This window comes from Danio rerio, chromosome 9 (assembly GCF_049306965.1).
Source record: "Danio rerio strain Tuebingen ecotype United States chromosome 9, GRCz12tu, whole genome shotgun sequence".
NCBI classification, from domain to species: Eukaryota; Metazoa; Chordata; class Actinopteri; order Cypriniformes; family Danionidae; genus Danio; species Danio rerio.
The window spans coordinates 5,857,449-5,882,914 of NC_133184.1; the positions used below are offsets into that span (position 1 = coordinate 5,857,449).

At 39.1% G+C, this 25,466-nt stretch overlaps 1 protein-coding gene across 2 annotated transcripts in view; it reads right to left on the reverse strand.

The window, feature by feature from the left end:
* Positions 1-1,233: 1,233 nt before the first annotated feature.
* The window catches only part of cckbrb (cholecystokinin B receptor b), an 81,721-nt gene continuing 57,488 nt past the window's right edge, over positions 1,234-25,466 (reverse strand). Inside the window, exons 4-5 of one of the 2 annotated variants that reach the window (XM_073912453.1) lie at positions 19,575-19,702; positions 1,234-4,668 (exon numbers count right to left, since the gene is read on the reverse strand). In XM_073912453.1, the coding sequence (XP_073768554.1) occupies positions 4,535-4,668; positions 19,575-19,702 (262 nt within the window). In that variant the 3' untranslated portion in view covers positions 1,234-4,534. Of the gene's footprint in view, positions 4,669-15,402; positions 17,185-19,574; positions 19,703-25,466 lie in introns of those variants that run through there. The other variant, XM_017357750.4, reaches the window with a different exon arrangement.

A 25,466-nucleotide genomic window follows, 5' to 3' on the forward strand; every position in this document is an offset into this window, starting at 1 on the left:
GCATAAGTGGCTGCGTTTCGTCTTTAAAACAGATGCTACGGTGCGGTATGATGGGGTTTCTTTTTGGACATACCAGCTGACTGCTTACCTCTGTATGGACGGCATTCCTGCTGTTTGTCCAGTAGCTCGACATGTACGTCAGCAGAGATGCAGAGAGGTGTTGACCACGATGACCAAGTTTAAATCTGGCGAAGAAGGCTTCCAGAAAGTGGGTATATAACAAAAACAGAAAAAAAAAAAGTCAGTTAGTTAGTCAGATGACAGCGGCTTCTTGTCGATTTATGTGAGAAAAGCAGGCATGAATGGCACTTGCGAGACAAATTTGAGATCTCAAAAAGTGTACACAGCGGCCTGGGTGGATTCAGAAACAAAACTACAAAAACATTTACCTCCTGGGACGTATTTGGCACTCTCCAGAAATGTATGTAGCTGTACAGTTTCAGAATGAGCCAGGATTGTTAAATTTAGAAGCTATGTTTTCAGAATAAACTGAAAATGATTCTTTACTTAATCACATAACAACCATTACAAATTGTAAATCCAAAGAAACTGAGCGTTTTTAAAAGGAAAGTTCATCCAAAACTTCAATAATATTATGATTTACTCACCTTTAACTTGTTCCAAACTAGTTTGACCTCCTTTTTTTCTGGTGGGCCGAAAAGAAGATATTAAGAATAAAAAAAAAAGGTTGAAAACAATTATTAACTTCCATAGTATTTATTTATTTATTTATTTATTTTATTTATTTTTATTTTACAGGTTACAAAACAAAGTAAGGAAATATAAAGAATGGGAACCACTTGATGGTAAATAAATTTTCATTTTTTGGTAAACCATCCCTCAAAGTGGTTTCTTGTTTATTTATTTATTTAGAAATAGATAGATAGCTGTACTGCAAACAAAATATTTCAGGAATCATTCAAATGGACTGATTTGCTGCTCATCATAACATTTCTTATTATTATTATGTTTGAATCATTGCTTCTATCTATTGTTATGTTTATAAATGTGATGCACTTCTGACTAAATATTTGTGGTATAAAAAAAAAACTGAAATTAATGTTTTTTTTTTATGTCAATAAAGGCTCAATAAATTGAGCATTAAACAATAAATAAATATTAACTTGCTATAAATATCTGACAAAAGATTTCAATTTTAAAAATTAACGCTTTAATACAATTTCACTCTATAGCTGTTATTACTATATATTTAATCAAACAAATCCAGCTGTGTTAGGCAAAAGAGATGCTTTATTTATTTATATTTATTTATTTATTTTACTCTGCTGCACAAGCAATGAGATAAACCATCTCTCAGCTACCAAGGCAATAACACAAATAGCTGTCACAACAATCATAGTACATATTAATATAGAAGCAATATCAGAACAATGAACACAGTATAGGACACCCATTAAAACCAACAAAGCTAATTTACAATAGTAGTAAACAGAGATTTTTTAAACAACGTAAAAACAAACAAACAAACAAAAAAGATTTTGCACACCTTCAATACACACATTAGCATTCAAGTTGCGATTTCCGTGCTTAAGGACTATTAGCTAGTCAATTAAGTCAGCTAGCTAGCAAAACACGCACATTAACACACAGTTTTAAGGCATTGGTGGCCTAAAGTCTATAATAGTCCATGTTTCTCTTTATACAGTTTTTTTTTTCAAATCTTGTTTACACAAATAAATACACAGATTAAATTTTAAATCCCTTCAAATTCCTACAGCATTACACTAAAGTAATAAAAGGTTATCACAGAGCAGATAGCAAAGCCCAGATAGTCATTCATTCAAAACATAAATGAAAAGAAAAACATTATGATAATCTTCTTTGCGTTGTAAAGACCTAAAGTACATTTCAGCCATGCAGACCAAATCACAGCTAGCCGGAGAGAAGGACACATCTACATTTGTTTGGTTGCCTTTTTTTCTTCTTCTTCTTTTTAATCAGAGTTGCTAACCCTTTGTATTTTTACTCGTTGGTAGAAAACTCTGTCACAAGATAATAAAATAAAAAAATAAAAAATAACTATATGATATACAGTGTATATATAAGATTTCAACAACTAGCCCACAGCAGTAATCAGATTCAACATTATTTTTTGAGGGGGGCACAAAATGGCATGAGACCGACTTCCGTAGGCTGCAAGACTATGAGCTTTAGTGGCCAAATCCACCGTTTTATTGAGGATCTGCAGTTTGAAACATGTCACCACAGTTTCTGGGGTCAGATATCAGTGTGTGGATGTCAGTAAATGTAATAACTTTCTCCAGACGTCTGGATTCAGTTGGAAGCCTCTAGAGGCGGATGTTAAAGCTCTGGGCAATCATGAACAACACTCATCTCATCTGCTCCACAAGACACTTCTTGAACTACAAAACACACTTGAATAAAGATATTTATCTTGGATATTTTACTATAAGGTTTATAGTAAGATTACATCGCTTTAGAATTATAAGATTAAACAGTATGCCCCCCACCCCAAAATACATAGTTGTATTTAATGACAACTTATTTACATTATGTGCTCATTTGTGTGTACTTTGTTTGTTTGTAGAAACAAAAGTATCTAGCTGCAAAGAATTTTGGCTATAAGGTACTATTTGTGAGCCAATCAGCACTCCGAATGCGAACAAAAAGACCAGGAGTGGTCAAAAAAAAATAAATAAATAAATCAGGAGTGCCATTAAGTCTGTTGATATTCATACAACTGGAAAATAGAGTCACCTACAGGTTATATATGAAGGTGAACAGAAAAAAAGGTTAAAAGTCATTCGGCTTACATTACCCAACATAAAAACATCAAGAAAAACCACCAATCCAAATGCAGAAACTCTGCCATTGCTGGCCCCAAGCACAAAAAAAGAGAAGGGTTGAGTGTGGAGCTAGAAACCCAACCTCATAAAACCTCAAACGCTTAAAAAAATGCCAAAAAAAGAAACAGACTAACTTTTAGGACGATGAAGGACTTCAGACAACCTGGAGATGTATGATGCTAGATGGTGGAAGCCGTCGAGCCAAAAACCCTTCTTTTGATCAGTATAGGGACCATGGAATGTCAGGACCTTGTACGAGACAGGTAAGACAGCAGGTAAGATAGCTGCCGAGATCAAAAAAGAACATCCTGATCATCCTGGGAATTAGTAAAACTAGGTGGACACAAGTTGGGCAGAGAAAACTGAGGACAGGAGAGTTATTGTTTTGCTCCAGGCACTCATCATCACCTGTCTCAGAAAGATTCTTCAAATTCACTGGCATGATAAGTAACATCGACCGATAGGGGAAGACCTGTCAACCTTCAATAGAAGTAGAAATCTGGAAGAGAAGATTGGGTTGGATTGGGCACACCCTACACAAACCACCAACTAGCATCACCAGACATGCTCTCAGATGGAACCCCCAAGGGAATCGCAAGAGAGGACGTCCACCTGGCAACACAACCTCAAGGCAGATATCACAAGGATAGTTTACACCTTTACACAAGTAGAAAGAATGGCCCAAGACATGTAGTGCTCGAGATTTGGTAGCCCATACCTTGAAAGGGGTGGAGAGCAGAAGTAAGCCAAATGCAGAAGCAAATGCTCAGATTTTAAATTAAAGTTACCAAAACATTTTATTTTTCGGAGTACTTTTCACAGAATAATTGCTAACCTTCAAAATAAAACTGTCAACTAGTAAAATAAACAAGGTAAATTTAGATTTCACATTTATTTGAACAATTATTCATAACAAATATGAGTCCACAAATCTTAGCATATTTTACATACTGCATGCTTGTAGTCCAGTGGTCACCAAACTTGTTCCTGGAGGGCCAGTATCCTGCAGATTTTAGCTCCAACCCTAATCAAACACACCTGAACAAGCTAATCAAGGTCCTACTAGGTCAGGTGTATCAAACTCAATCCCTGGAGGGCTGAAGCCCTCTACAGTTTAGTTCCAATCCTGCTCCAACACACTTACCTGTAGGTTTCAAACAAGCCTGAAGGACTCAATTAGTTTGATCAGGTGTGTTTAATTAGGGTTGGAACTAAACTGTGCAGAGCTGCGGCCCTTTTGGATCTGAGTTTGACACCTGTGTACTAGGTATACTAGAAACATCCAGGCAGGTGTGCTGAAGCAAGTTGGAGCTAAACCCTGCAGGGACATCGGCCCTCCAGGATCGAGATTGGTGACCCCTGTTGTAGTCAGTGGTGGATTTAGGCATGAGCAATGTGGGCGATCGCCCAGGGCGGCATCTTGCTAGAGGTAGCATAAACACACAACCATCATCTACCTCCCTTTCTTTACTTTCGTTTGCGACAACCACACCCCCCTTCTTCGATTTTGCCTGCGATAGTCCGTGAGGGTGGCACAACCATCATTTGCCTAGAGTGCCAGTTAAGCTTGCATTGCTACTGCTCGTAGTGTATTTGGTTATAAACGGCATTTTCTCAATTCATCTGCACTTTTCTGCTCTATGTTTGTGGCATGCCGCTTTAATTAAAAGTAAAATTCTTTGACGTACCAAACATAGGTTTGCTATTTATTTTAGAAAGCACAATCTGCCATCAGTTTGCATGAGCCAGTAGCAGATCATGATGCTCTCCGGGTGAAATCTGTCCACTGCTGTAGTAACAGATGCTGCGTAAGCCTGGTTACAAGGCTCTGTTAAGCCGTCTGCAAAAGAGATGAACATTTTAATACATCATCTAAAAAAAGGTTTAAAAAGACCTTTAAGCTTGTAGACCCTGTGCATAAATCCCATTCGCTACTAAATCCAATCTTTCAGACCGACTGGCATTGTGTAAGTGATGAAATGTGATCCGTTTGTACATACAGTTTAGGTCACATCCGGCATATCTAAATCGGATGCTGAAGCAATGATGTAAGCATTCAGAAAACTGGAAGATTTTCTGTCCGCTCATGTTTATCATGCTATCTCGCTGTCATTCTCACTGAATCTCTTTTGGATCATTCTTTTCAAAGCCTTTAGATATTGTCGCACATGGAAATCCTAGTAGATCTGCCTTTTATGAGATATTCAGAGCAGCCTGTATATGACACAAACAACTATGGCACATTTAAAGTCACTTAAAAAAAATGTCCAGCCAAAATTGAAAATTGCCCACTCTCAGAAAAACCCAGTTTGAGTAGTATAAACTGTTATGGTGTATAATTTGATGGTATGTCTATGGTGTATAATGGTGTGGGAGGGTAGATTGTATTTTTGAAACTTCCAAAAGTGCGTAAATACATTGTCAAACAAACCCATACCCCACCAGGGTGTTAAGACAGACTAATGATGTCTGTGAGACACTAGAAACTAGTGATGAGCTGAGAGATTAATAAACTGGTAAGCAGTACGCAAGGGCTTGTTCTCTAATTTAGATCACAAAAACACACTGTTACTGTCACCGACTCGGTCCCAGTCATTCCCCTCGCTGGCCAGCAGAGGTCACCATCTCCGGACTTCTAATCATTACGTCATCCATTCTACCTGATCCCAGCACACCTGTTCTCCATTCCACTAATGACCCACGTACCACATATAAGCAGCTCACACACACACTTTAGTGCGAAGTCTTGTTTAGCCCCGGCCAGCATTTCTGAGCGTTCTATCCTGCCTGATCTCCCGTTTACCACTTCAGCCCTTTCACAACTCTGCTCTGTCTTCTGCCTGCCCTCGACCAAAGCCTGTTTCCTCGGACTCTGATTCTCGCTGCCTGCCCCTGACCAAAGCCTGTTACACGGACTCTGAATCACGCTGCCTGCCTCTGACCCAAGCCTGGTAATCACACTGTGTCTGTTATCTGCTACGTCTCCCTTGATGTGTATGTTGTATGTCCGCACAGCCGTGCGAGTTGTTGATGTTTAAGTGTGACTTAATAAATACTGCAAAATGGATCCCTCCGTGTCAGTCTCCCCGTTACAGTTACTATCAGCATTGTATAACCAACTATAATTTAGAACAAAGATGAAGAAAATGTTTGTGAAAATATTGCTAACACTTTAGTTTGGGTCACAATTCAAGCTATTAACTACTGGCTCATTACCTGGCTATCATTAAAATATTAACTGTCCGTTAGTAGTTAAGTAAGTTAAGTGCAATATGTTATTATTTTGCATCCCTAATAGCATCCCAAACCTAAAACCAAACTTCTGTCCTACTATCTATTAATTAACCAGCCTGATCTCACAAGAAAACATAGGTATTTTACGCTTTGTCAGTTTAGTGGTTAATTTGTTCGATTTCAAAAAGGAGGTGTGGCACCCAACCCCACCCCTTAACCCAACCGAACAAATCATACTAAATTGTACGAACTAAATTAAAAAGTTATTAATTGCTGTAAGACTGTGTTAAAGAAAGCTAGTGGTGTTATTTTTGGTTTGTCAATACGGTGAATTGTGACCTAAACTAAGGCCGTACTCACACTAGGTACAGTTGCCTCGAACCGGGCCAAAGCACGCTTGTCCCCCCTCCCGTCTCTCCTGACAGCCCGCGCTCACACCACAAATGGGCTTCGGCACGCTTACGTCATCACTGCTGGGCTGTTCAGTGAGAAGCGCTCTCTCACTCAGCAGCACAGTGAAGATTTCTCTAGTTATATCGTTTCAGTCGTTTGATATGCCGTCAAATATTTCGCCAAACAGTCCTTAGGGATGCGGGGACACACAGTCAGATATTTCGTCGTACAGATCCGCCACTTTTGGCGCTCATAAACAATCATAAAGCTCTCGTGCTGCAGGAATGAGGAGGAATGAGGTCTGCTGAAGGCGCGCAGCTGTCGTGAAGTGATGAGTTTGCGTCTTTAATAAACGACGGCAGTTTGTGTTTACTGAACAGTAATGATTAATAAATCTATATGAAACAGTCCCTTAAAAGTCACGTCTCGCTTTCAGTTTCAGGCTTTGGCGTGTTTTGCACTCACACACAAGCATACCGCGCCAAAGCCCAAGTGAACCGCGCTCAGGCACACCTCTTCCAACCGGGCCAGGGCCGGCCAAGTGAACCGTGCTTGAGCCCGATTCAGCGCACTCACACTTCTCAAACGATCCGGGAAACGGGCCTGGGCACGGTACGGATGGCATAGTGTGAGTAGGCCCTAAAGTGTTACCAAAATATCAATATGTGTGAATATTTTGATGTCTAGCAAATGTTGAGATTAACATTTAGTTAGATATTTTATTGCAATCTGATCAGACTTTGATGCTTTCCAAACAACAACAAGCAAGCACTGCTTCTGTTCATAATTTTTATGGACTGGGGCGGTATGCTGCAGAGTGTGATCCAGCAGGGATGAGAATCAACACCTCCAAGTACGAGGTCATGGCTCTCCACCGAAAGGTGTCTTGCCATCTTCAGGTTGGAGGAAAGTCCTTACCCCAGAGAAAGGAGTTCAAGTTTTTTGGGGTTTTGTTCATAGGTGAGGAAAGGATGGAATGTGAGATTGACAGGTGGATCGGTGCAGCGGCAAGCAGTAATGTGGTCGATGTACCGGTTCATAGGTGGCTGAGCCGAAAGGCAAAGCTCTCCATTTACTGGTCAATCTATGTTCTTAAGGCTGATTTATACTTCTGTGTCAAACGCCGGCGTATGCTACGGCACTGACGCATAGCCCTTTGCCGTGGCCGTCGGCGTCACTGACGTGCACCTCTCAAAAAATTTAACTACACGTTGCAACAACGCGTAGCGCAAGCTCTGTGATTGGTCGGCTTGGTAGCACTGACGAGTCTGGGCGGGACCGAGAGCCGCGCGAATGGTGCGAGCGATTGTTTACAAGTGTGGAGTCCCGTGAAGGAGCTCCGGATGGAGAGTTTTGTTTTGTGTTTACCTCATAGTTGTTGCATGTCCGCCGGTTCCTGCCTCAAAATGAGCGAGTTTGAGTCACTTGTACATCCAGGAATTGTTCAGGAAAAGCAAAACAGAAGCGAAGAAACCGGACACAGAGGAACATTTAAACCTCACTGCCAACTAGCGTTTCGGAAGTGTTAATGCAGACCAACAGAGACAGCGCGCAGAAGTATAAATGCACAGCTGCGCGCGTTGCCTGCACCGTGAGTTACGCCGGTCACTTGACGCAGAAGTATAAACCAGGCTTTACTCTCACCTATGTTCATGAACTTTGGGTCATGACCACAATGACATGAACTCGGATACACATGGCCAAAATGAGTCACAGGATGGCAAGGTGTGCACCCTTATAGATAGGATGAGGAGCTCGGATACTCGGAAGAAGCTAGGAGTATAGCCTCTACTCCTCCGCATTGAAAAATGACAGTTGAGGTGGCTTGAGCATCTGTTTTGAATACCTCCCTGACGCCTACCTAGGAAGGCGTTCCAGTCATGTGCCACCAGGAGGAGGCATTGAGGAATACCTAGGATATGCGGGATCGACTATGTATCCTAACTGGCCTGGGAATGCCTCGGAATGGAGGAAGTGTCTGGGAAGAGGGAAGTCTGGGATTCTATCCTGAGACTGCTGCCCCCATGACCTGGCCCAGAACAAGAAGAAGAAAATGAATGAATGAACAAGCATGCAATAAAAAACAAAAAACAAAAAAACATATGGTTTGAATGAGGTTTGTAAAAATCTGATATCATGTTTTTTGTCATTCTGATGAAAAATGTTATTCTGAATAAACAGTTTTTATAATAATGCACCCTGTGTGTGAATTTGGGGCAGAGAACCATTTTGATGAGAGGAAAACCAATTTTTTCAACATGCTGTCTGCAAACTTTGTTCGTACAAATGGCAAGGTGACTGATTTCGAGGAAACACTTGCAGCCAGGACAGCTTAAAGGTTCTGTATGCAATCTAATGATAACACTTGAGTCGACTGTTGGTTAAGCATGAAGCATGTGGTTAGTTTAGGCTTCTGATGATATCCTATTAATCAGAAGGGAGCTGCGGGCTACAGCAATGCAATGTGTTCAGAGCGCTTTCCAGACTTCTTAAACACACCTCAGGGAAATCAATGTTTTACAGCTCTTCCGTTTTCAGCCAGAGCACCCAAGTTGAGAGCATTTACACCAGCTCAACTGAGGCGGGGACTATGATGTCCGACTAATTAAAGTGTCCCACAGATCATTTCTAAAATGAATTTTCCACAGGCATAGGCTTTTTTGCAATCTCCAAACACTTAATGTTTTATTGGATATACCTGGCAGATGTTGGCGCTGTCTGTTCAGAAGTATTTATTTAAGTGTTTAGAGTTTTATTAATTCCACATTCTGCTAATTCAATTCATGTTGAACATTGGGTTTATAAAAGTGTTTCCTAAATGAAACTTATATTATTTGTGGATGTAAAAAAGCATGCAATAAATTATTTAGATTCTATGCTTCATAGTCAACATGCAGCTTACAGCAAGCGGTAACCTCTCTGGTGTTTGTTTGCCCTGCTCTGGATGGGATTTAAATCAGTGTTTCTGGCATAGGATGTGGGCACACTAACATGGCCACTAAAGGCCACAGCCATTAGTGCATCTCTCTTGATGCCAGGATAGTGAGTTTTCCTTTTACAGCTCCTACTAGATGGGCTCCATTACACTCACCTCCTAAACCTCACTTCCATTACGAGCATGGCACAAGCGTAACCCCTCAGGCTTGTATTAAGGGGCACACTAACAAGGACACTAAAAAGTACACCCTCTAGAGTCCTAGCGTGTCTCTTGAGGCTGAGAAAGTGTGGTTTACACTTACAGCTCTTACTAGCTGTGCTCTGACACACTCACCCCCAAACCTCACTTCCATCCAGGTCACATTGCCAATTCAACCCTTCAGGTTCCACCAAACTTGCTCTGAGTTGGATTTTAACTGGTACTGATCCTATTAAAGGTGGGCACACATATGGAATGCTAAAAATAATAGCCTTTTTCACCATTCACTATTGTACCGCTTAGGCAAGAGCACATAATTGGTGGCCTTTGTTAGGCCCAACCCAAATTTTACCTGTAAGCCCTTTCACTCACTCCTACACCACGTTTGTACGTTCACATTAAGGGGTAGCGGTCTCATGAGCCTCTTTTGATAGGGGGTTACTACAATGTAAAGGGAAGTGACATATAGCCTCTCAAATGCAAAATTTCTAGACCCACACTTCAAACATATAGCGAACACACCAGCTACAGCAGCAACACAGTTACCAAAGAGAGCAAAGAGTCCCAGAAATGTTTTAGAAAGGGGCACTGATAAGGATTTTTACTACAAATGTGCATTTGATTTATTATACTAAAAATGTAATTAATGAGTTACGGTGATGAACTGTAATATGAAACAAATATGCACAAAAATTTTGCTAATGATAGTCCCTTATAATTACTATTATAGTTAAAACATATTTTAAATTTTGATTACATCACGGGTGAAGCAGTGGCACAGTAGGTAGTGCTGTCGCCTCACAGCAAGAAGGTCGCTGGTTCGAACCTCGGCTCAGTTGGCGTTTCTGTGTGGAGTTTGCATGTTCTCCCTGCGTTCGTGTGGGTTTCCTCCGGGTGGTCCGGTTTCCCCCACAGTCCAAAGACATGCAGTACAGGTGATTGGGTAGGCTAAATTGTCTGTATTGTGTGAATGTGTGTGTGTGGATGTTTTCCAGAGATGGGTTGTGGCTTGAAGGGCATCCGCTGCGTAAAAACTTGCTGGACAAGTAGGCGGTTCATTCCGCTGTGGCGACCCCGGATTAATAAAGGGACTAAGCCTAAAAGAAAATGAATGAATGATTACATCACTTGATGACTTGACTGAATAGGTCAGCCTGTCTGGTGCCAGGGAATTAGCTTACATAGCATGTCTGAAATAGCGTTTGTCCAAATACAGTGCAAAACAACTTTGCAACTGAGTAATCTGTTAAATGTGATTGTGCCTTTTGGAATGACTGCTGCAGATGATATCTAATGTGATACATGAGCTAGTGATGACACACTGTCTGATGATGTGTGTGCATGTAGTACTGGTGTCCCATATCTTAGGGGAATAATTTAATCCCTACACCTTCACAATTTGCATATGGGAAGACATATGCATAGGTGTAAGGGTATAAGATAAAAATGGGATTAGACCTAAAACGTATCCAACTAAATCTCACCTACATCCGGGTCATGGCACCAATGTAACCACAGGGTTCTTTTTGCCCTGTTTTGAATTTAATTCAAACTATTTTTTTTTTTTTTTTGGGCATGACAGGTAGGCAAACTAACAAGTATGCTAATGAAACAGTGTTTGACAGTGGGTCAATGGGAAGACATAGGCATAGTCGTAGGTGTAAGTGTATAAAATTGGGATAGTGCCTAAAACTCATCCATCTAAATCTCAATTATATCCGGGTAATGGCACCAATGTAACCACCAGGTTCTTATTGCCCTATTTTGAATTGAATTCAAACTGGTCTTTCTGGCATGACAGGTAGGCAGACTAACAAGTATGCTAAAGACGCAGTCACTTGTGTGACTGAGGATAAAGGCTGATTTATACTTCTGCATCAAGTGCACGCGTATAGTCCGGCACAGCCTTTGCGAGGTTGTATAGCCCTTGCTGTGGCCGACGCCAACACTGACGCACACCTCTCTAAAAATATAACCTCATGTTGTAGTGATGCACAGCGCAAAGTCTGTGATTGGTCAGCCTGGTAGTGTTGATAAGCGAGGGCGGTGCTGAGAGCCACAAGCTTAATTAATTGATTGTTTACAAGTCCTTTGAAGGAGCTACAGATGGAGACTTTTGTTTTGTGTTTACCTTTTGATTAAAGTTCCTGGTTCCCACCTCTAAATGAGCGAGATCTAGTTACTTGTAGTGTTCAGAAAAAACAAAACACCCACAAAGAATCTCGACACAGAGAAAATAAAACCCTACTGCCAGCTACAGTAGTATTTCGTAAGTATTTCGAAACACAAACGGCACGCAGAAGTTTAAATCCACAAGACAGGCACCGTGGGTCATGCCAATCACTAGATGCAGAAGTATAAACCAGCTTTAAATGAGTGAAGTTTGTCAGCATACAGCTCTCATCCACCTCAATCTACCTACTGTCAGGGCAACGACACCAACATAACACCCCGGGTTGTTTTCATTCCACTCAGAGTGGGATTTGAACTGGCTTTTCTGGCACTAGCAGGGACAATGACACCTCTAATGTCAGTATTAAGTGCACACCTTAAGGTCAGAGGAGGTTCACTGAAACATCTATTACTAGCTGGCCTCTGTTACACTCCAATCCCGGTCACATCACCTATGTAACCAAACTGGCATTTCTTTCACGCGAGGTGTGTGCACTTCCTGTGACTCTAAAAAAAACACTGCTTCTATTATCAGTTACTAGTGTGCTAATGCTAAAGGACTTAAAATATTTATAAAGTTGATGGTAAAAAACCCAAAACTTTACCTTTAAAAATGGAAATTTAATTTTTTTTGTGTGGTAAACCATTATTGATTAATTTATTGTATTATACACAAGTATGTTAAAGTTATAAGTCTACATATCATTAACCATAAGCAAGCAGTGATGAGAAAGCTATACGTTCGACGAATACTTTTCACAAACAACTTTTCCCTCAACCAGAGAGACATACTAAAATAAGACACTCAGTGTCATTCACACAACTAGTAAACCCCATCATGTTGACAAACTTAAATATAAATAAACAATATCAACATTAGATGTAAAATAAAACTCTACTGTATATAAATAATGAGGAAAAAACAACATAGTGTCAACAAAAATGCATAACAAGTGAAATCAATATTAGAATTATAAGGGTCTATCTGAAATTTTGTCAAAATTGAGGTATTGACATATTCTAAATGACAACTTATTTACATTATGGGGTGTTTTTGAATAAGTTGTTTACATTTGAAAACTTTTTACTTTGAAAACAAATGTTATACACGCACTGTTTGCTATATGGAATGCAAAAACGTTGAAGCTCAATATCTCAAAATCAGATAATGCAGATAGAACCTTATAATTCCAAGGTGACGAAGTGTTTGGCAATTACAGGAAAATCAATTTATAGTCATTAACTGTATATATATTCAGGGGACTTACTGTTAACTAAGTTGGAAATAAAAAAAAATAAATAAATAACGGTTAACCCGGGGGAAACTCATGTGAGCACGGGGAGAATGTGTAAACTCCGCACAGAAATGTCTGCTGGCTTGGGAAGGACTAGAACCAGTGACGTTCTTGCTGTGAGACAACAGTGCTAACCACTGGGCCACCGTGCCACCCATCTAGGAAAGGAGGAGGAGTAGGGGTTGAAGGGGGGATTCTTCAAAACGAAGATGGCTGTCATATGGAACTTAGGGTATTTGTAGTGCTTAGGGATTGTCTGATCGATGAATTATAAATTAAATAATGTGGGGCCGGCTGCAAGCAAACATAAGCACGTCATCCTCTCGAAATTAGTTTATAAATAAACTTCACTTAAACTCATCACGTGTTAGTTACAGATTAGTTTGCTTGCTTTTGGACTAAATATAGGTTTATAGAAAAGCATGTGATACTATGCCAGTTGTTTTTCACAGGAAACACATGGGTTCCTGATCTGGATCCAAACTTGATGAAGCCAGACGTCTGTTTTAAGAGACTGCACAGGAGGGTTTCTACCACTGGCTATATATTCGTTTCATTGGTCTCATAAAAAAAAGGAGTCATGATGGGCTTGGAAAGGTCAGAACTAAATGCTTACCCTGACCTCATTTCTCTCGTAATTAGAATAAAGCTGAAACATCTGCCCAGCAAAATCCCCCCTCGTATCCTTTTTCAAGACAGAGTGATGTAATGAAATTTAAATATTGGCTCATATAAGAAGTATTTGAGTTCTTTTTTCCCCGCTTACTAAGCACACAATCAGGAGGCGCTCAAATTCTCAGTTTCAGCTATGATCGCTGCCACATTTTCTGATCTGAAAATAACAACCTGAACTAATGGGATCCTGTTTTGAAAGGTAAAAGACCAGCAAATCTGACAACACTGTCTGGGTGATCCTATAAACCTAATGTTTGCCTGTGATCCTGTACACCATCCCATTATCCAAGCCATGCGCAACCCAGGGGAACGATGCTATTAAAGCCCTGGCTGAAACATAAGGGAAAGTTTGGACAGCCAAGCGACATGAATTTAATGGGGGAATTGGCAGGTTTTAAGGCCTGCTGTGTGATTGGTGGCCATGATGGCTAGGGAAGTGTGAGGATAACAAGATTTCAGAACATTATTGCCATTGCTCACTGCAACATAGGTTAAGAGTGCACATGGACACTGCTTTGAAAGTCATGGAAAACAGAAATATAAAATGCTAGGAAGAATGGCTCAAACTTTTGGAAAAATAGTGGATGACGAATAAAAAGAACTGGAATATTATATGCTCGTTTATGAATGGGATTATCTTAGACATAATGTACATAAACATAATGATGTTGAATTGGCCATGAGCAATGTAAAGTCACTCAGTTCTGCATAAACAAGTGTTTCCCAATCAATCCTAAAACTCCCTTCAAAATAAAGCAGTGATGTGAATTTTGCTAAAAACAAGCCTCAGTGGGGGGCAATAAGGCGGCTTAGTGGTTAGCACAGCAAGAAGGTCGCTGGTTCGAGTCCCAGTTGGGATTTCTGTGTGTAGTTTGCATCTTCTCGTAGGTTTCCTCCGGGTGCTCTGGTTTCTTATGTCTAACGACATGGACTATAGGTGAATTGAACAAACTAAATTGGCCGTAGAGTATGTGTGTGCATGTGAGGCTGTAGCTGGAAAGGCATTCGCTGTGTAAAACATATGCTGGATAAGTTGGCGACCCCTGATGAATAAAGAGCTGAAGGAAATTAAATAAATGAATAAAGTCTTAATAGAATATTAGAACTGATGACAAAAATATATGCAGATCATGTCAATAATTTATGTATTTTGCCTTAATTGTTTGATTAAAACTGTCTATTATTGGGCTTTCTGTCTTTGAACTAAAAACTGAAAACATCATGACTTGAATCATGATTTGTGATTCTAACTAATAACTGCTTAATAGGTCTTTAAACAAGTCATCTCCTGGGATTGAAGAGGAATAATTTTTGATCTTTTACTAACAAGTTTTAATGAAAGTAATCACCATTTTTGATTGTGAATTGCAAATGAGTTGTTAAAGTGAAATGAACGTTCATGCAGATTATTAGAGCAAAGAATGAATGTTTTGCAATTTAGCTGTGAAAACAATTCCATTTTTCAAAAAAAGGTTTCAATCAGCTGAACTTCCTACTTAATGTCATAAGCTTTTGAAATTGCAGCTTCACTTTTTTGATTAAATTTAAAGTGGTTGAGAAACTGAACACTTTGGCAACACTTAAATTATACTTAAAAGTCAGCAGTTAAATTGACATTTTCTAATTTAGGGGCTTAAAACTTGACAAACTCAAAGTGACTAACTCAAGGTTCCAAAGGAAAGCAAAAATATCTGACATTTAATCAAGCTTCATTCTTTCTGCTTTAAAACAATGTATTTTTCTCTTCAAGAAGGAGGAGGGGTAGGGAAGCATTTGTTTTCTGTGTTGTGATTTGATGTGGACCGCCTTTTGATGACCTTAATAAGCTTATTTCTCTAACATTTACGAGGGTACATGAAAGCAGCCATAAATCAGTCTGTAAGATGACAGATCTCGGAGTCTAGGCTTTACATTCAGTGGAGGTTACCTGCATTTACCGCCACTCAAGAAGATGAACCAAGCACTTTGAAGGCCATGAAGGACAGAACAAATCCTCTTCAGCCTAATAAAAGTCGTTGTGCGGTTCCAGCATTGTGTCATTGCATTGGGTTTTTATAATACAGTAGAATACTGTGACTTTCTCTACTGTAGAAGCCTGTTGGCTTAGATTTAGAGAGCTGCTGTATAGCTTTTCAATGAAATCTTTTAGATAATCTCTCCTGCTGTGACAATCACCACAATTAAAAAAAAAAAAAAACCTTGACCGCAGAAAAAGATTTTAAACACTATGCAGGCACTTAAAACTGCAAAGTATAACTTAACACAAAGTGTAAGGCTGGCATTCCACTAGCCATTTACATACTGTAGTTTGACAATCATAGCAGGGAGGGCACTCAGTATGCACTAACAGCGCCAAAAACTCTGCTTCCTGCCGAGTTTGATGATCTTGCTGACTCTGACAACATCTCGCCAGTTTGACATTATGTTTCAGTCGATAACGCCGACCACTGAGCTGCTACTTTTACTGAAGATCTGTTCTTTCTATAACTTTCTTCAGTGAATACTGAGCCAAGTACTGCACTTCAGACTCAGATTGTTATTCATAGTAGTTGTTAAAATGAATGATCTTTGGAGTTCTTCTTCACCACAAGTCTGAGAGAAATGTTTAGTCTCCCTTTAGCCTAAACTGTACAAAATAACAGACCTTCGGCAGAAGAGATCCTCACAAGTGGACTTGGGCCAGCTTGTGGAACGCTGCCTTAAGTATATACATTTATACAAGTCTTCACTGTTTAGATAACATCACAAGCATTCGCAGATCATAAAACATTGACCGATGAAGATGTGGCATGTGGTTTGCTTTCCTGCAAGTAGATGATAAACAATCGGTCTGTCCAGTGGAACACAGCAACTCTTCCCAATGCAAACCCTAACAATGTCAACTTCGGCTCCGCCATTCCCAACCTGAAGTCTTTTGAGAATCAGCAGGGTCCCATTGTGCTCACAGTGGTGTAGTTGAACTTAGACATGGACGCTCCGGTGGCAGTGACCTCATCATCGCCTTCCCTGAAGCCTCTTTTACGGCAGGGCCAACAGCAGCAGGAGAAGGTGGCAAGAAGAGCCTTTCGAAAGCGCTTATTCATGAAGCAGTAGATGATGGGGTTGACGCAGGCTGAGGTGTAGGAGAGCAGGTGTATGAATGAAATGGGGGCTCCAGAAAGAGCCCTGTGGGCTGAAGCTAGGTCGAATGCTTTCCAGGTGTTGACGGAGTAGACAGGCATCCAGCAGATGAAGAACATGGCCACGATGACGATCAGCATACGGATCACTCGCTTCTTGGCCATTAGTTTAGCCTCGGATGTGTTGCTGCGGGGTCGGTCCACCTTTGCGGAGCCTGTTGGGGTGAGGGCTGACATCTCCATGGAGTTGGGTCTCTTGGACACCTGGATGTAGCAGCCATCTCCGTCGTCGCTGCTAATTAAGACAGTGGCGCTTATACCATTTTTCATTCCTAGAAAGAAAACATTGCAGTTTCATTTTAAGGAAGCTCAACATCAATACAAATGTGGGATGATTAAATTCTGAAGGAGTTTTGCATTTCTTGGATTCAATACTAGTGCTTGTGAGGTAGCAGAAGAAACAATGGAAAGGTCTTAATGGTCAATTTTAGGTATTCTCATTTTATTCTACTACCCTCAACCTAACAGATGTGGCGCAGGCCATGCCAACTATTTAAATTGTGTCTGTATGTTAGTGTTTTCTCAATTATAAGTTAATTGGTAAAATCCACATGAACCAGAAGTTTCTACGATTTTTATTTTTAGTATGCTGGTGTACTTCAGAAATGGAAAATTTAGAAGGTGGTGGCGCTTTCTTTTTGCATTTCATTATCAAGTAGAAAGCACAGCTAAAAGCAGCAGAAAACTAGAACTGTAACATCAAAACAACAACAACAACAATGGGGTAATTATGTATCACAAATGTGGATGCAAATGATTGAAACTTTAATTGAAGATTACCAACACACTTTTTTTTCAGTTAATTGAATTTTACTTAATAATTGCTCACCTAAAGAATAATAATGTAAAACATAAACAAAGAACCTTTAGATTTCACATGAACTTTCAAGAGTTCACACTTAGCTGATGATTGATAATAAAGCTAGTTTGGCGTGCTGTCCCGGGAGAGAGCCCTGAGCTTATATGATCTTCGAGCCCTGGGCTCCCTCCTGTTGCAAGGCGAGAGGGGAGTTTGAGCTTAGGTAGATCTCCATGCTTCCCCCTTTGGCTTGTTGTAGCTAAGTGTCAGATATGAATGCTGAAGGTGTACTCAGAGTTTAGCTAAAGTATTTGGATTAATTGTTAGAGTGCTTGTTTTTGAACTGTGGGAGGAAACCGGAGGACCCGGGGAAAACCCACACGACCACGGGGAGAACGAGCAAACTCCGCACAGAAATGCTGTCTGGTTTGGAAAGGAATTAAAGCAGGGGCATTCTTGCTGTGAGGCAACAGCACTAATCGCTGGCCACCGTGACGCCCGTTTAAAATGAGGGAAAGTAGGGTTGGGTGGGGGGGTTTCTTCAAGTTAAGGAAAGGATCGTCTGATAGGATAATCAGTCATTAGCTAAAGTTGGAACAGCTATGAACAATCATAAGCAGTGATTGAAATTGTGTCTATGTTAGTGTTTCTTCAATTTTAGAAACTTATGAATAAATCATACAAATATGCAAACTGTATTATTATTAGAATCATAAAAAATTACTTTGATGAATGGTTATTTTTAATGAATCAATCACAGTTGCTCATTACTTATTACTATAATTGCAAATTACTCATATTTTTGTGTCAATTGCTCTTACGACTCAATTACTTCAAATCCTGTTTAATACATAAAATAATTATTTTGCATATACATATTCAAGGTGACACAGAATGTCGCTGTTTCGAGCCTGGGCTGGGTCAGTTGTAGTTTCTGTGTGGAGTTTGCATGTTCTCCCTGCGTTTGAGTGGGTTTCCTCCGGGTGCTCCGGTTTCCTTCAGAGTCCAAAGACATGCGGTATAGGTGAATTGGTTAGGCTAAATTGTCTGTAGTGTATGATTGTGAATGAGTGTGTATTGAGGTTTCCCAGAAATGGGTTGCAGTTGGAAGGGCGTCCGGTCCGTAAAACATGTGCTGATAAGTTGGCGGTTCATTCCGCTGTGGCAACCCCGGATTAATAAAGGAATGAAAAGAAAATGAATGAATGAATGATGCTTAATAACTTCCTAACCCTTGTATCTTAAAACAACTACAGAGTAACCTTCATGAGACCCCACAGCAAGTTGTAGTTTCTTCAGTTTCCTTCTTTTGCGCAAATTGTTACCGATAAAAATGGGAACGGAAATGGCATTTCGCTGATAGGAATGAAAACATCTTAATGGCCATTGCGATGACTCAGCACTGAAGAGTCTGAATGCTAGATTACTGAAGCCGCAGGGGAAATTGGAGCATATTTATGACATTAATAGAATGTGATTTAGCGCAGAACAGCGGAATTCAGAATGGAAGGTAATCAAAGCAATCCAGCAGATATTAACTTCTGCGAGCGCCATCAATGAGCAATTTGAGGGTAATATCTGAGCTTGCATTTCCTGGCTTTTTTTTTAGGGCCAGTTACGTAAATGTTATACGGCTGCAATTATCTCCTTTTGAAAATCCAATAGGTCACATTTCATTACTTAGGAAATTGAGTTTTATCCACAAACAGATGGCTAAAACTGTACACACAGACAATTAAATCCTCAGGGTAGGTCATCCAATATGTTTTCAGTGACTAGCGCAGTTAATACCCTTTGGGATGGTTACTAAAACATGACTCTAAATCAGACCATAATGTGTTATCGACTTCATAAAGCGCTCACCACACTGTCCCTTCTTCTGCTCCAGTTCAAACTGTATTCCACGGTAAAGCTCTCGAGAGATGAGCCCGTAAGCGATGATCATTACGACTCCAGGGATAAAGAACAGAACAAACAGCAAGAGGATGCACCTGAAACAAGACATGAGACACAGAGGAATAAGTTTAAACTTAATCTTTAAGGTATACGCTTTCTTCAAAACATACCAAGGAGGGACATTTTTAAAATAGCTTTGTGAAACTTTTGATGCTAAAGCTTTACACTGTCCATATGAGGAAACTCAACACTAGTTCTTAAAGCACCACTTTCCTGTTGAGTTCAGCTTCAATCCTAATTAAACACATCTGCTACATACCACTTTAACTTATTGGGAGAATTGTCCATGGACCTCACCTTAGTCCATTTTCCACCATTTTCTGTTTTGAGCATTCACAAGTTTGGCCATTCATTCATAAAATTTAATGGTAAACAACTTGGCCTGCTGTTCTCAAATGTGGCTCGAATGTCAGGTTCCTAAAGGAGGGTTGAGGCTTGAGGTTGGACTTGAGCTGCACGTCCAAACCCCCTTATGAAAGCACTTCTAATGAGAAAAGAATAAGCAAATAGGAGGACAACAAGGGGAAGTGGAAAGATGCCTGAAAACAAAATCCAGCTGGCACTGTGCAATGGCTGCTGCTATACCCACATAATAATTACTGACATGCCTGAATGACTAGGCTCCTTCGAACTTCATTTTACGTATAGGGTAAATGTGTTTTAATACACTTTTGCTTGGAGAAAAGGAAAAGCCAGACCGATGTTTCTTTTAGCATTACTATTGATTTTAATGACAAATTATCATCGGTTTATGTCATTCAATCATGTTTTACAAAGAAATGTTTGCAAATAAATGCCTAAAATTCATAAATGTTATATCATTAACTTTTAACCATTAACATAGAATTAAAAACTTGATTCGCAGAGAATTTGTTTATAATATTCCCTGGTATCAACACAATTAATAACTGTGTTGCCTTTTATGTTTACCATGTATTATAAATTTATGAACGCATTGTAAACGAACAGTGATTAGAGTGTTTCATGTTTTTACACAACGTATGATGATGTGTAACAATGTGGAATGTCCCTTGAATTGGAAGCGATGGGTGAATGGATATTATTGGTCCTTACCCCAGCAGAAGTGAGCATTGACAGTACATAGCGGCTACAAAGATGGTGCTCACAAGCACTCTTACGCCCCATTCACACTGGGCTTCAGCGTCAACTCTTGACAGAGGGGGTGTCTAAAGTTGGGGCTGACGTGATCGTCATAGCATCGTCAGCCAATGAAATTAGTCAGCAGATGGCCACTGGCTGCGCTGGTGTATTTGCATACAGTGATCTGATTGGCTGATGCTTTTCGTCGGCACTTAAAAAGTTGAGCAAGTCCCAACTTCTGCAATGAGCAACGCCTCTGCAGCGACGCTGACAGATCCACAATGCAGTTCAACATCGCCTGACGTCACCCATTTAAAGTGAATGGGAATAGTTGAAGTTGACGCCCGTTGTGAATGGGGCTTTATGAAGGATAAACTGCTGAATTGAACAGCATGTTCTTGTGAACTTAAAGGTGTAGTTCACTAAAACAAATACCATTTTACTTTTAGTTTACAAAAATTTAAGTGGTTCTGAAACTAAGTGAGTTTATTTTTTCTGTTGAACAGAAGGTGTTTTGACAAATATTATCAATTGGTAGCCATATATATATATATATATATATATATATATATATATATATATATATATATATATATATATAAATGCACTGTAAAAAATATTAGAAAAAAAAAAAAAACAGTTTTCCGTATTTGGTGGTTCATTTTCTTTTTTTTTCTTTTCTTTTTTTTAAATTTTTTTATTGCATTATGGGATCTTGATCTTTCCTCCAAAAGCTTTTGACATAAATGTTTGAAGTGACTCTTGTTGTAATTTTTTTTATAGTTTGAAGGCACATAATGTCTGTTTGTGTAGTAAATTATAATACAAAAACCTTTAAATACACTGGCAGTACTTTTTTCCTGTTATTTTTCTTATTAAATTGTCTCTGTATTATTTCTTAAACAAAATCGTGTCGCAAACTACTAAAAATGACAATAGTAGTCACTTTGTGGAATTTTGATGTTAAAAATTCCGCACTGCAGTTTAACAAAGCAGAGAGAAAACTCCCATAATGCTATTCATAACCGGTGATAAACAGAAAACACCATGCAAACCATAAAATACAGAAGATGAATGATGGATAATGAATGGATATATTTTACTGTGTGTATATATATATGAAAGTAAATGGCACCTATTTTTCGAAATTCTTCAAAATAACCTAAGCATTTAACAGAATAGTATAGGATGAGAGAATGGTACAATAATTTTCAGTTTTGGTTAAAAATAGCCATTTAAAAGACAAGCTCTGGACTGGACTTTAGAAACTTGCAGACAAATCTGTTGGAGATGGTTAAAGCTAAAATCTGCAGGATTGAGGTCATTCAGAAGCAGCTTTGGACACCACTGGCCAGGACTTCATGGCTTTACCTGAGCTGTGCACATCATAGCACTTGCAGAAAGGGAATGTTTAATTACAGTAAATTATCAATGACATCAAAGGTTAAAAAACACAGGTCAAAAAGACCAATTTACACACACAATATATATATATATATATATATATATATATATATATATATATATATATATATATATATATATATATATATATATATATATATATATATATATATATGAATGTGTGAATATGTGTGTGGATCTCTCCCATAGATGGGTTGCGGCTGGAAGGGCATCCGCTGCGTAAAAATGTGCTGAATAAGTTGGCGGTTCATTCCGCTGTGGCGACCCCGGAATAATAAAGGGACTAAGCCGACAAGATTAATGAATGTATGAATAAATTTTCATTTTTGCAGGATCCACAGAAATCCTTTAAAACATTACACTTTTTAAACAAAACATTTGATTCAAGTTAGTTTGTAGTCAATGCATATTTTTGCTGCATGTACACTGTTTTCATTAGTTTCCTCACCACTCTGTGACATGTTGAACATATTTCTAAAGTGAAATATTTTGCAAAGCGTTTGGCTTAATTGTTTCAAGGTGTCACGAAGCTTAATTTCATCTGTAACTGCACCACAGTCAGAAACTCATTTATTTATCCAAGTGTGGCCACTAGTGGGTTTGCTTAATTAAAAAGGCTTCATCAGAATATACAAAACATTGTTTATTCTACAGAAGAGCTATTTATTCAGATTATAATTATGAATTAATTCAAAAAATAATAATAAATAACATCAGACATGCATAGCCGCACATTCACACAAGTTTGAAGGGAACGTGTTCGTGATGTGCCTAACAACACATCTTACCTGTGGTAAAATCCCTGCAATGCCTCTAATTGCTTGTTGTTTTAACAGAATCTTCAGAAAGAATAATGAAAGTGTATACAAGCAATCTCTGGGAAACAGGAAGACAGAGAATACTCTTGTTGTCCCTTGCTGTCTACATAGCAACAGCTGTCATAAAACGTAAATGTCTCACGGAAGGCATCCAGCTAATGTTTCAGACTCCAGCTACTTATCAGAGCGCTGCAGTGACTCTGTCTCTGTTTCTCTGTCATTGTCTCTTGCAATGAGACAGACAATAATGTTGTCCTGTGAGTTATAACAAGATGCTTTTCCCATTAAAGGAATGTTCTGGGTTTAAAACATCTTAAGCTTTATGAACAGCGTCTCGTGTACAGACAATGATTTTAGTGTGTGTGATTGTATATAAACAAACACTGTTTTTGCAGGTATGCAGTTATAATAGAAGTCTTTTGGGACAAGCATTCTAGAATATATTTGGCACTCTCCAGAAATGTATATAGAGGTACGTTTTCAGAATGAGCCTGAGTTGGAAAAATTACTACATAAAATCCTACCTGTCAACACTGGGATGTGAAAATAAGGGATATGCCAACCATAATGATCATTTAAGACAAAATTACTTATGTTTGAAATAAAACCACCAAGATCTACATCTTTAGATGTTATTATTATTAATTATGTGTATATGTCTGTTTAAACACGCACCTAAAGCCAGACTTTTGCTCCGCTTCAAATCGCGAGTACAGAATCCGTTTGGGAAACAGTGTCTATTTATCACTATGGAGCGCGTCACCTGACAGTCATGCACCGCTACATGACTGTTTTGAGGATTGCATAGGAGTGGTGACGGCACTTGTAATGAAAAGGAAAGGGGAATCGCGCCGTTTTTATATTTATATCACAGTGATTCATGCCTAAACAAAGCGAAAGCACAGAACAGTCTCACATTTAAGAGCAAGGGGCGGCTCCTGGTGGCTCGGTGTTATGGGTTGCCTATAGGGAGGATCGACTCTTTAATGTTTCTTGTAACTCCTCAGAGAAACACTGAAAATACGGGAGAAATACGGGAAAATAGCTTTACGGGATGATAGCGGGATAGAACTGTAAAATATGGGATAATCCCGGGAAAAACCGGAGGTTAAAAATATGCATAAAATATTATCTCAGACATTCATATCCTAATTCTAAAATTTGAAATAGAAGCTTTGAATGTAAATCAAACAAGATGACCAATGATGACATCTACTAATATCACAGGCACAAATCTTTTGAAGACATGCTTTACTTGGGAATTAAATATTGGTGCAAATACCAGTGACAACCATAGGAAAGCTCCATTGCACGGTTTTCTTGTAACAGCTTTTTACTGCCAAGGTTTGCACTGACAGAGGCTGACCCTTAAGGCACAATCCATGCACAAAGCGCAGGGCGCAAACACATTAAGGGCGCGTCAGAATCCACTTTTGCTAATATGAGGACTGAAAAATCCGCTTAGCGCCATGGCGCATGGTCTAAAAGGGTTGAGCTTATTTCCCTAATGAGTTATAGATGTGTTTTGAGAATAAAACAATCAGAGTCTCATCTCCCATTCCCTTTAGGAGTCAGTTGCATCGTGCCATGGTGCATTTGCTATTTACATGGCGACTTTGTAAGTGGCAAAACTGAACACTTCACTAAAGAGAAAACAGTTGAACAGAGCTTCTGCTGCGCGAGAAGGAGAGATAAGGCCTTCTTATTATCTACTTTCACTTTCACTCTCGTGGATAGGGAAACCTTGTATGCACAGACATCAATTAGCCTATAAATAATTAATTTGTTAATTTATTTATTATAATTGTTAAGCGCAAAGACTGGTTTCAAAACTATTTCTAAATTCAGTTCTAATTTTCAGCAAACAAATAAATTAACAATAATAACGAAGTGGGTTAAAAAAACTGAGTTATATCCAAATACACATGCTGTGCCCCTTATGGTCCAAAACCTGACAGATGGACAAATTTAAGCTTGTTTTTAATAAAACAAATGTAAATATGCATATAATAAATAATACTGCTAATAATGATAACATTATACAAAAGCAATTTGTCACTAATAAACTGATAAAGCCCCCGAGATGAAGAAGGCATGAAGGTATGGTTTTTATATTTATGTAGGCTAGAAAATAATATGTTTTGTAATATTTTAATCCTTTATATTTATAGCCTACATATATATATATATATATATATATATATATATATATATATATATATATATATATATATATTGTAGCGAGCACACGAATGCCACGTCGCCCTGGTCGCTAATTCAACCCAGCTAGACCATCATCAACACAGGATCGCTCACAGCTGGACGTCATCAAGCGGAGAGGCATATAAACCAAGCCCACTTAGTTAAGATGTTTTCACTCCCTGCACTAATGCTTGTCTCTCTGTCTCTCCACAGCAGACTCCAGCTCGTGACGATCCCACACCCGACTACTCAC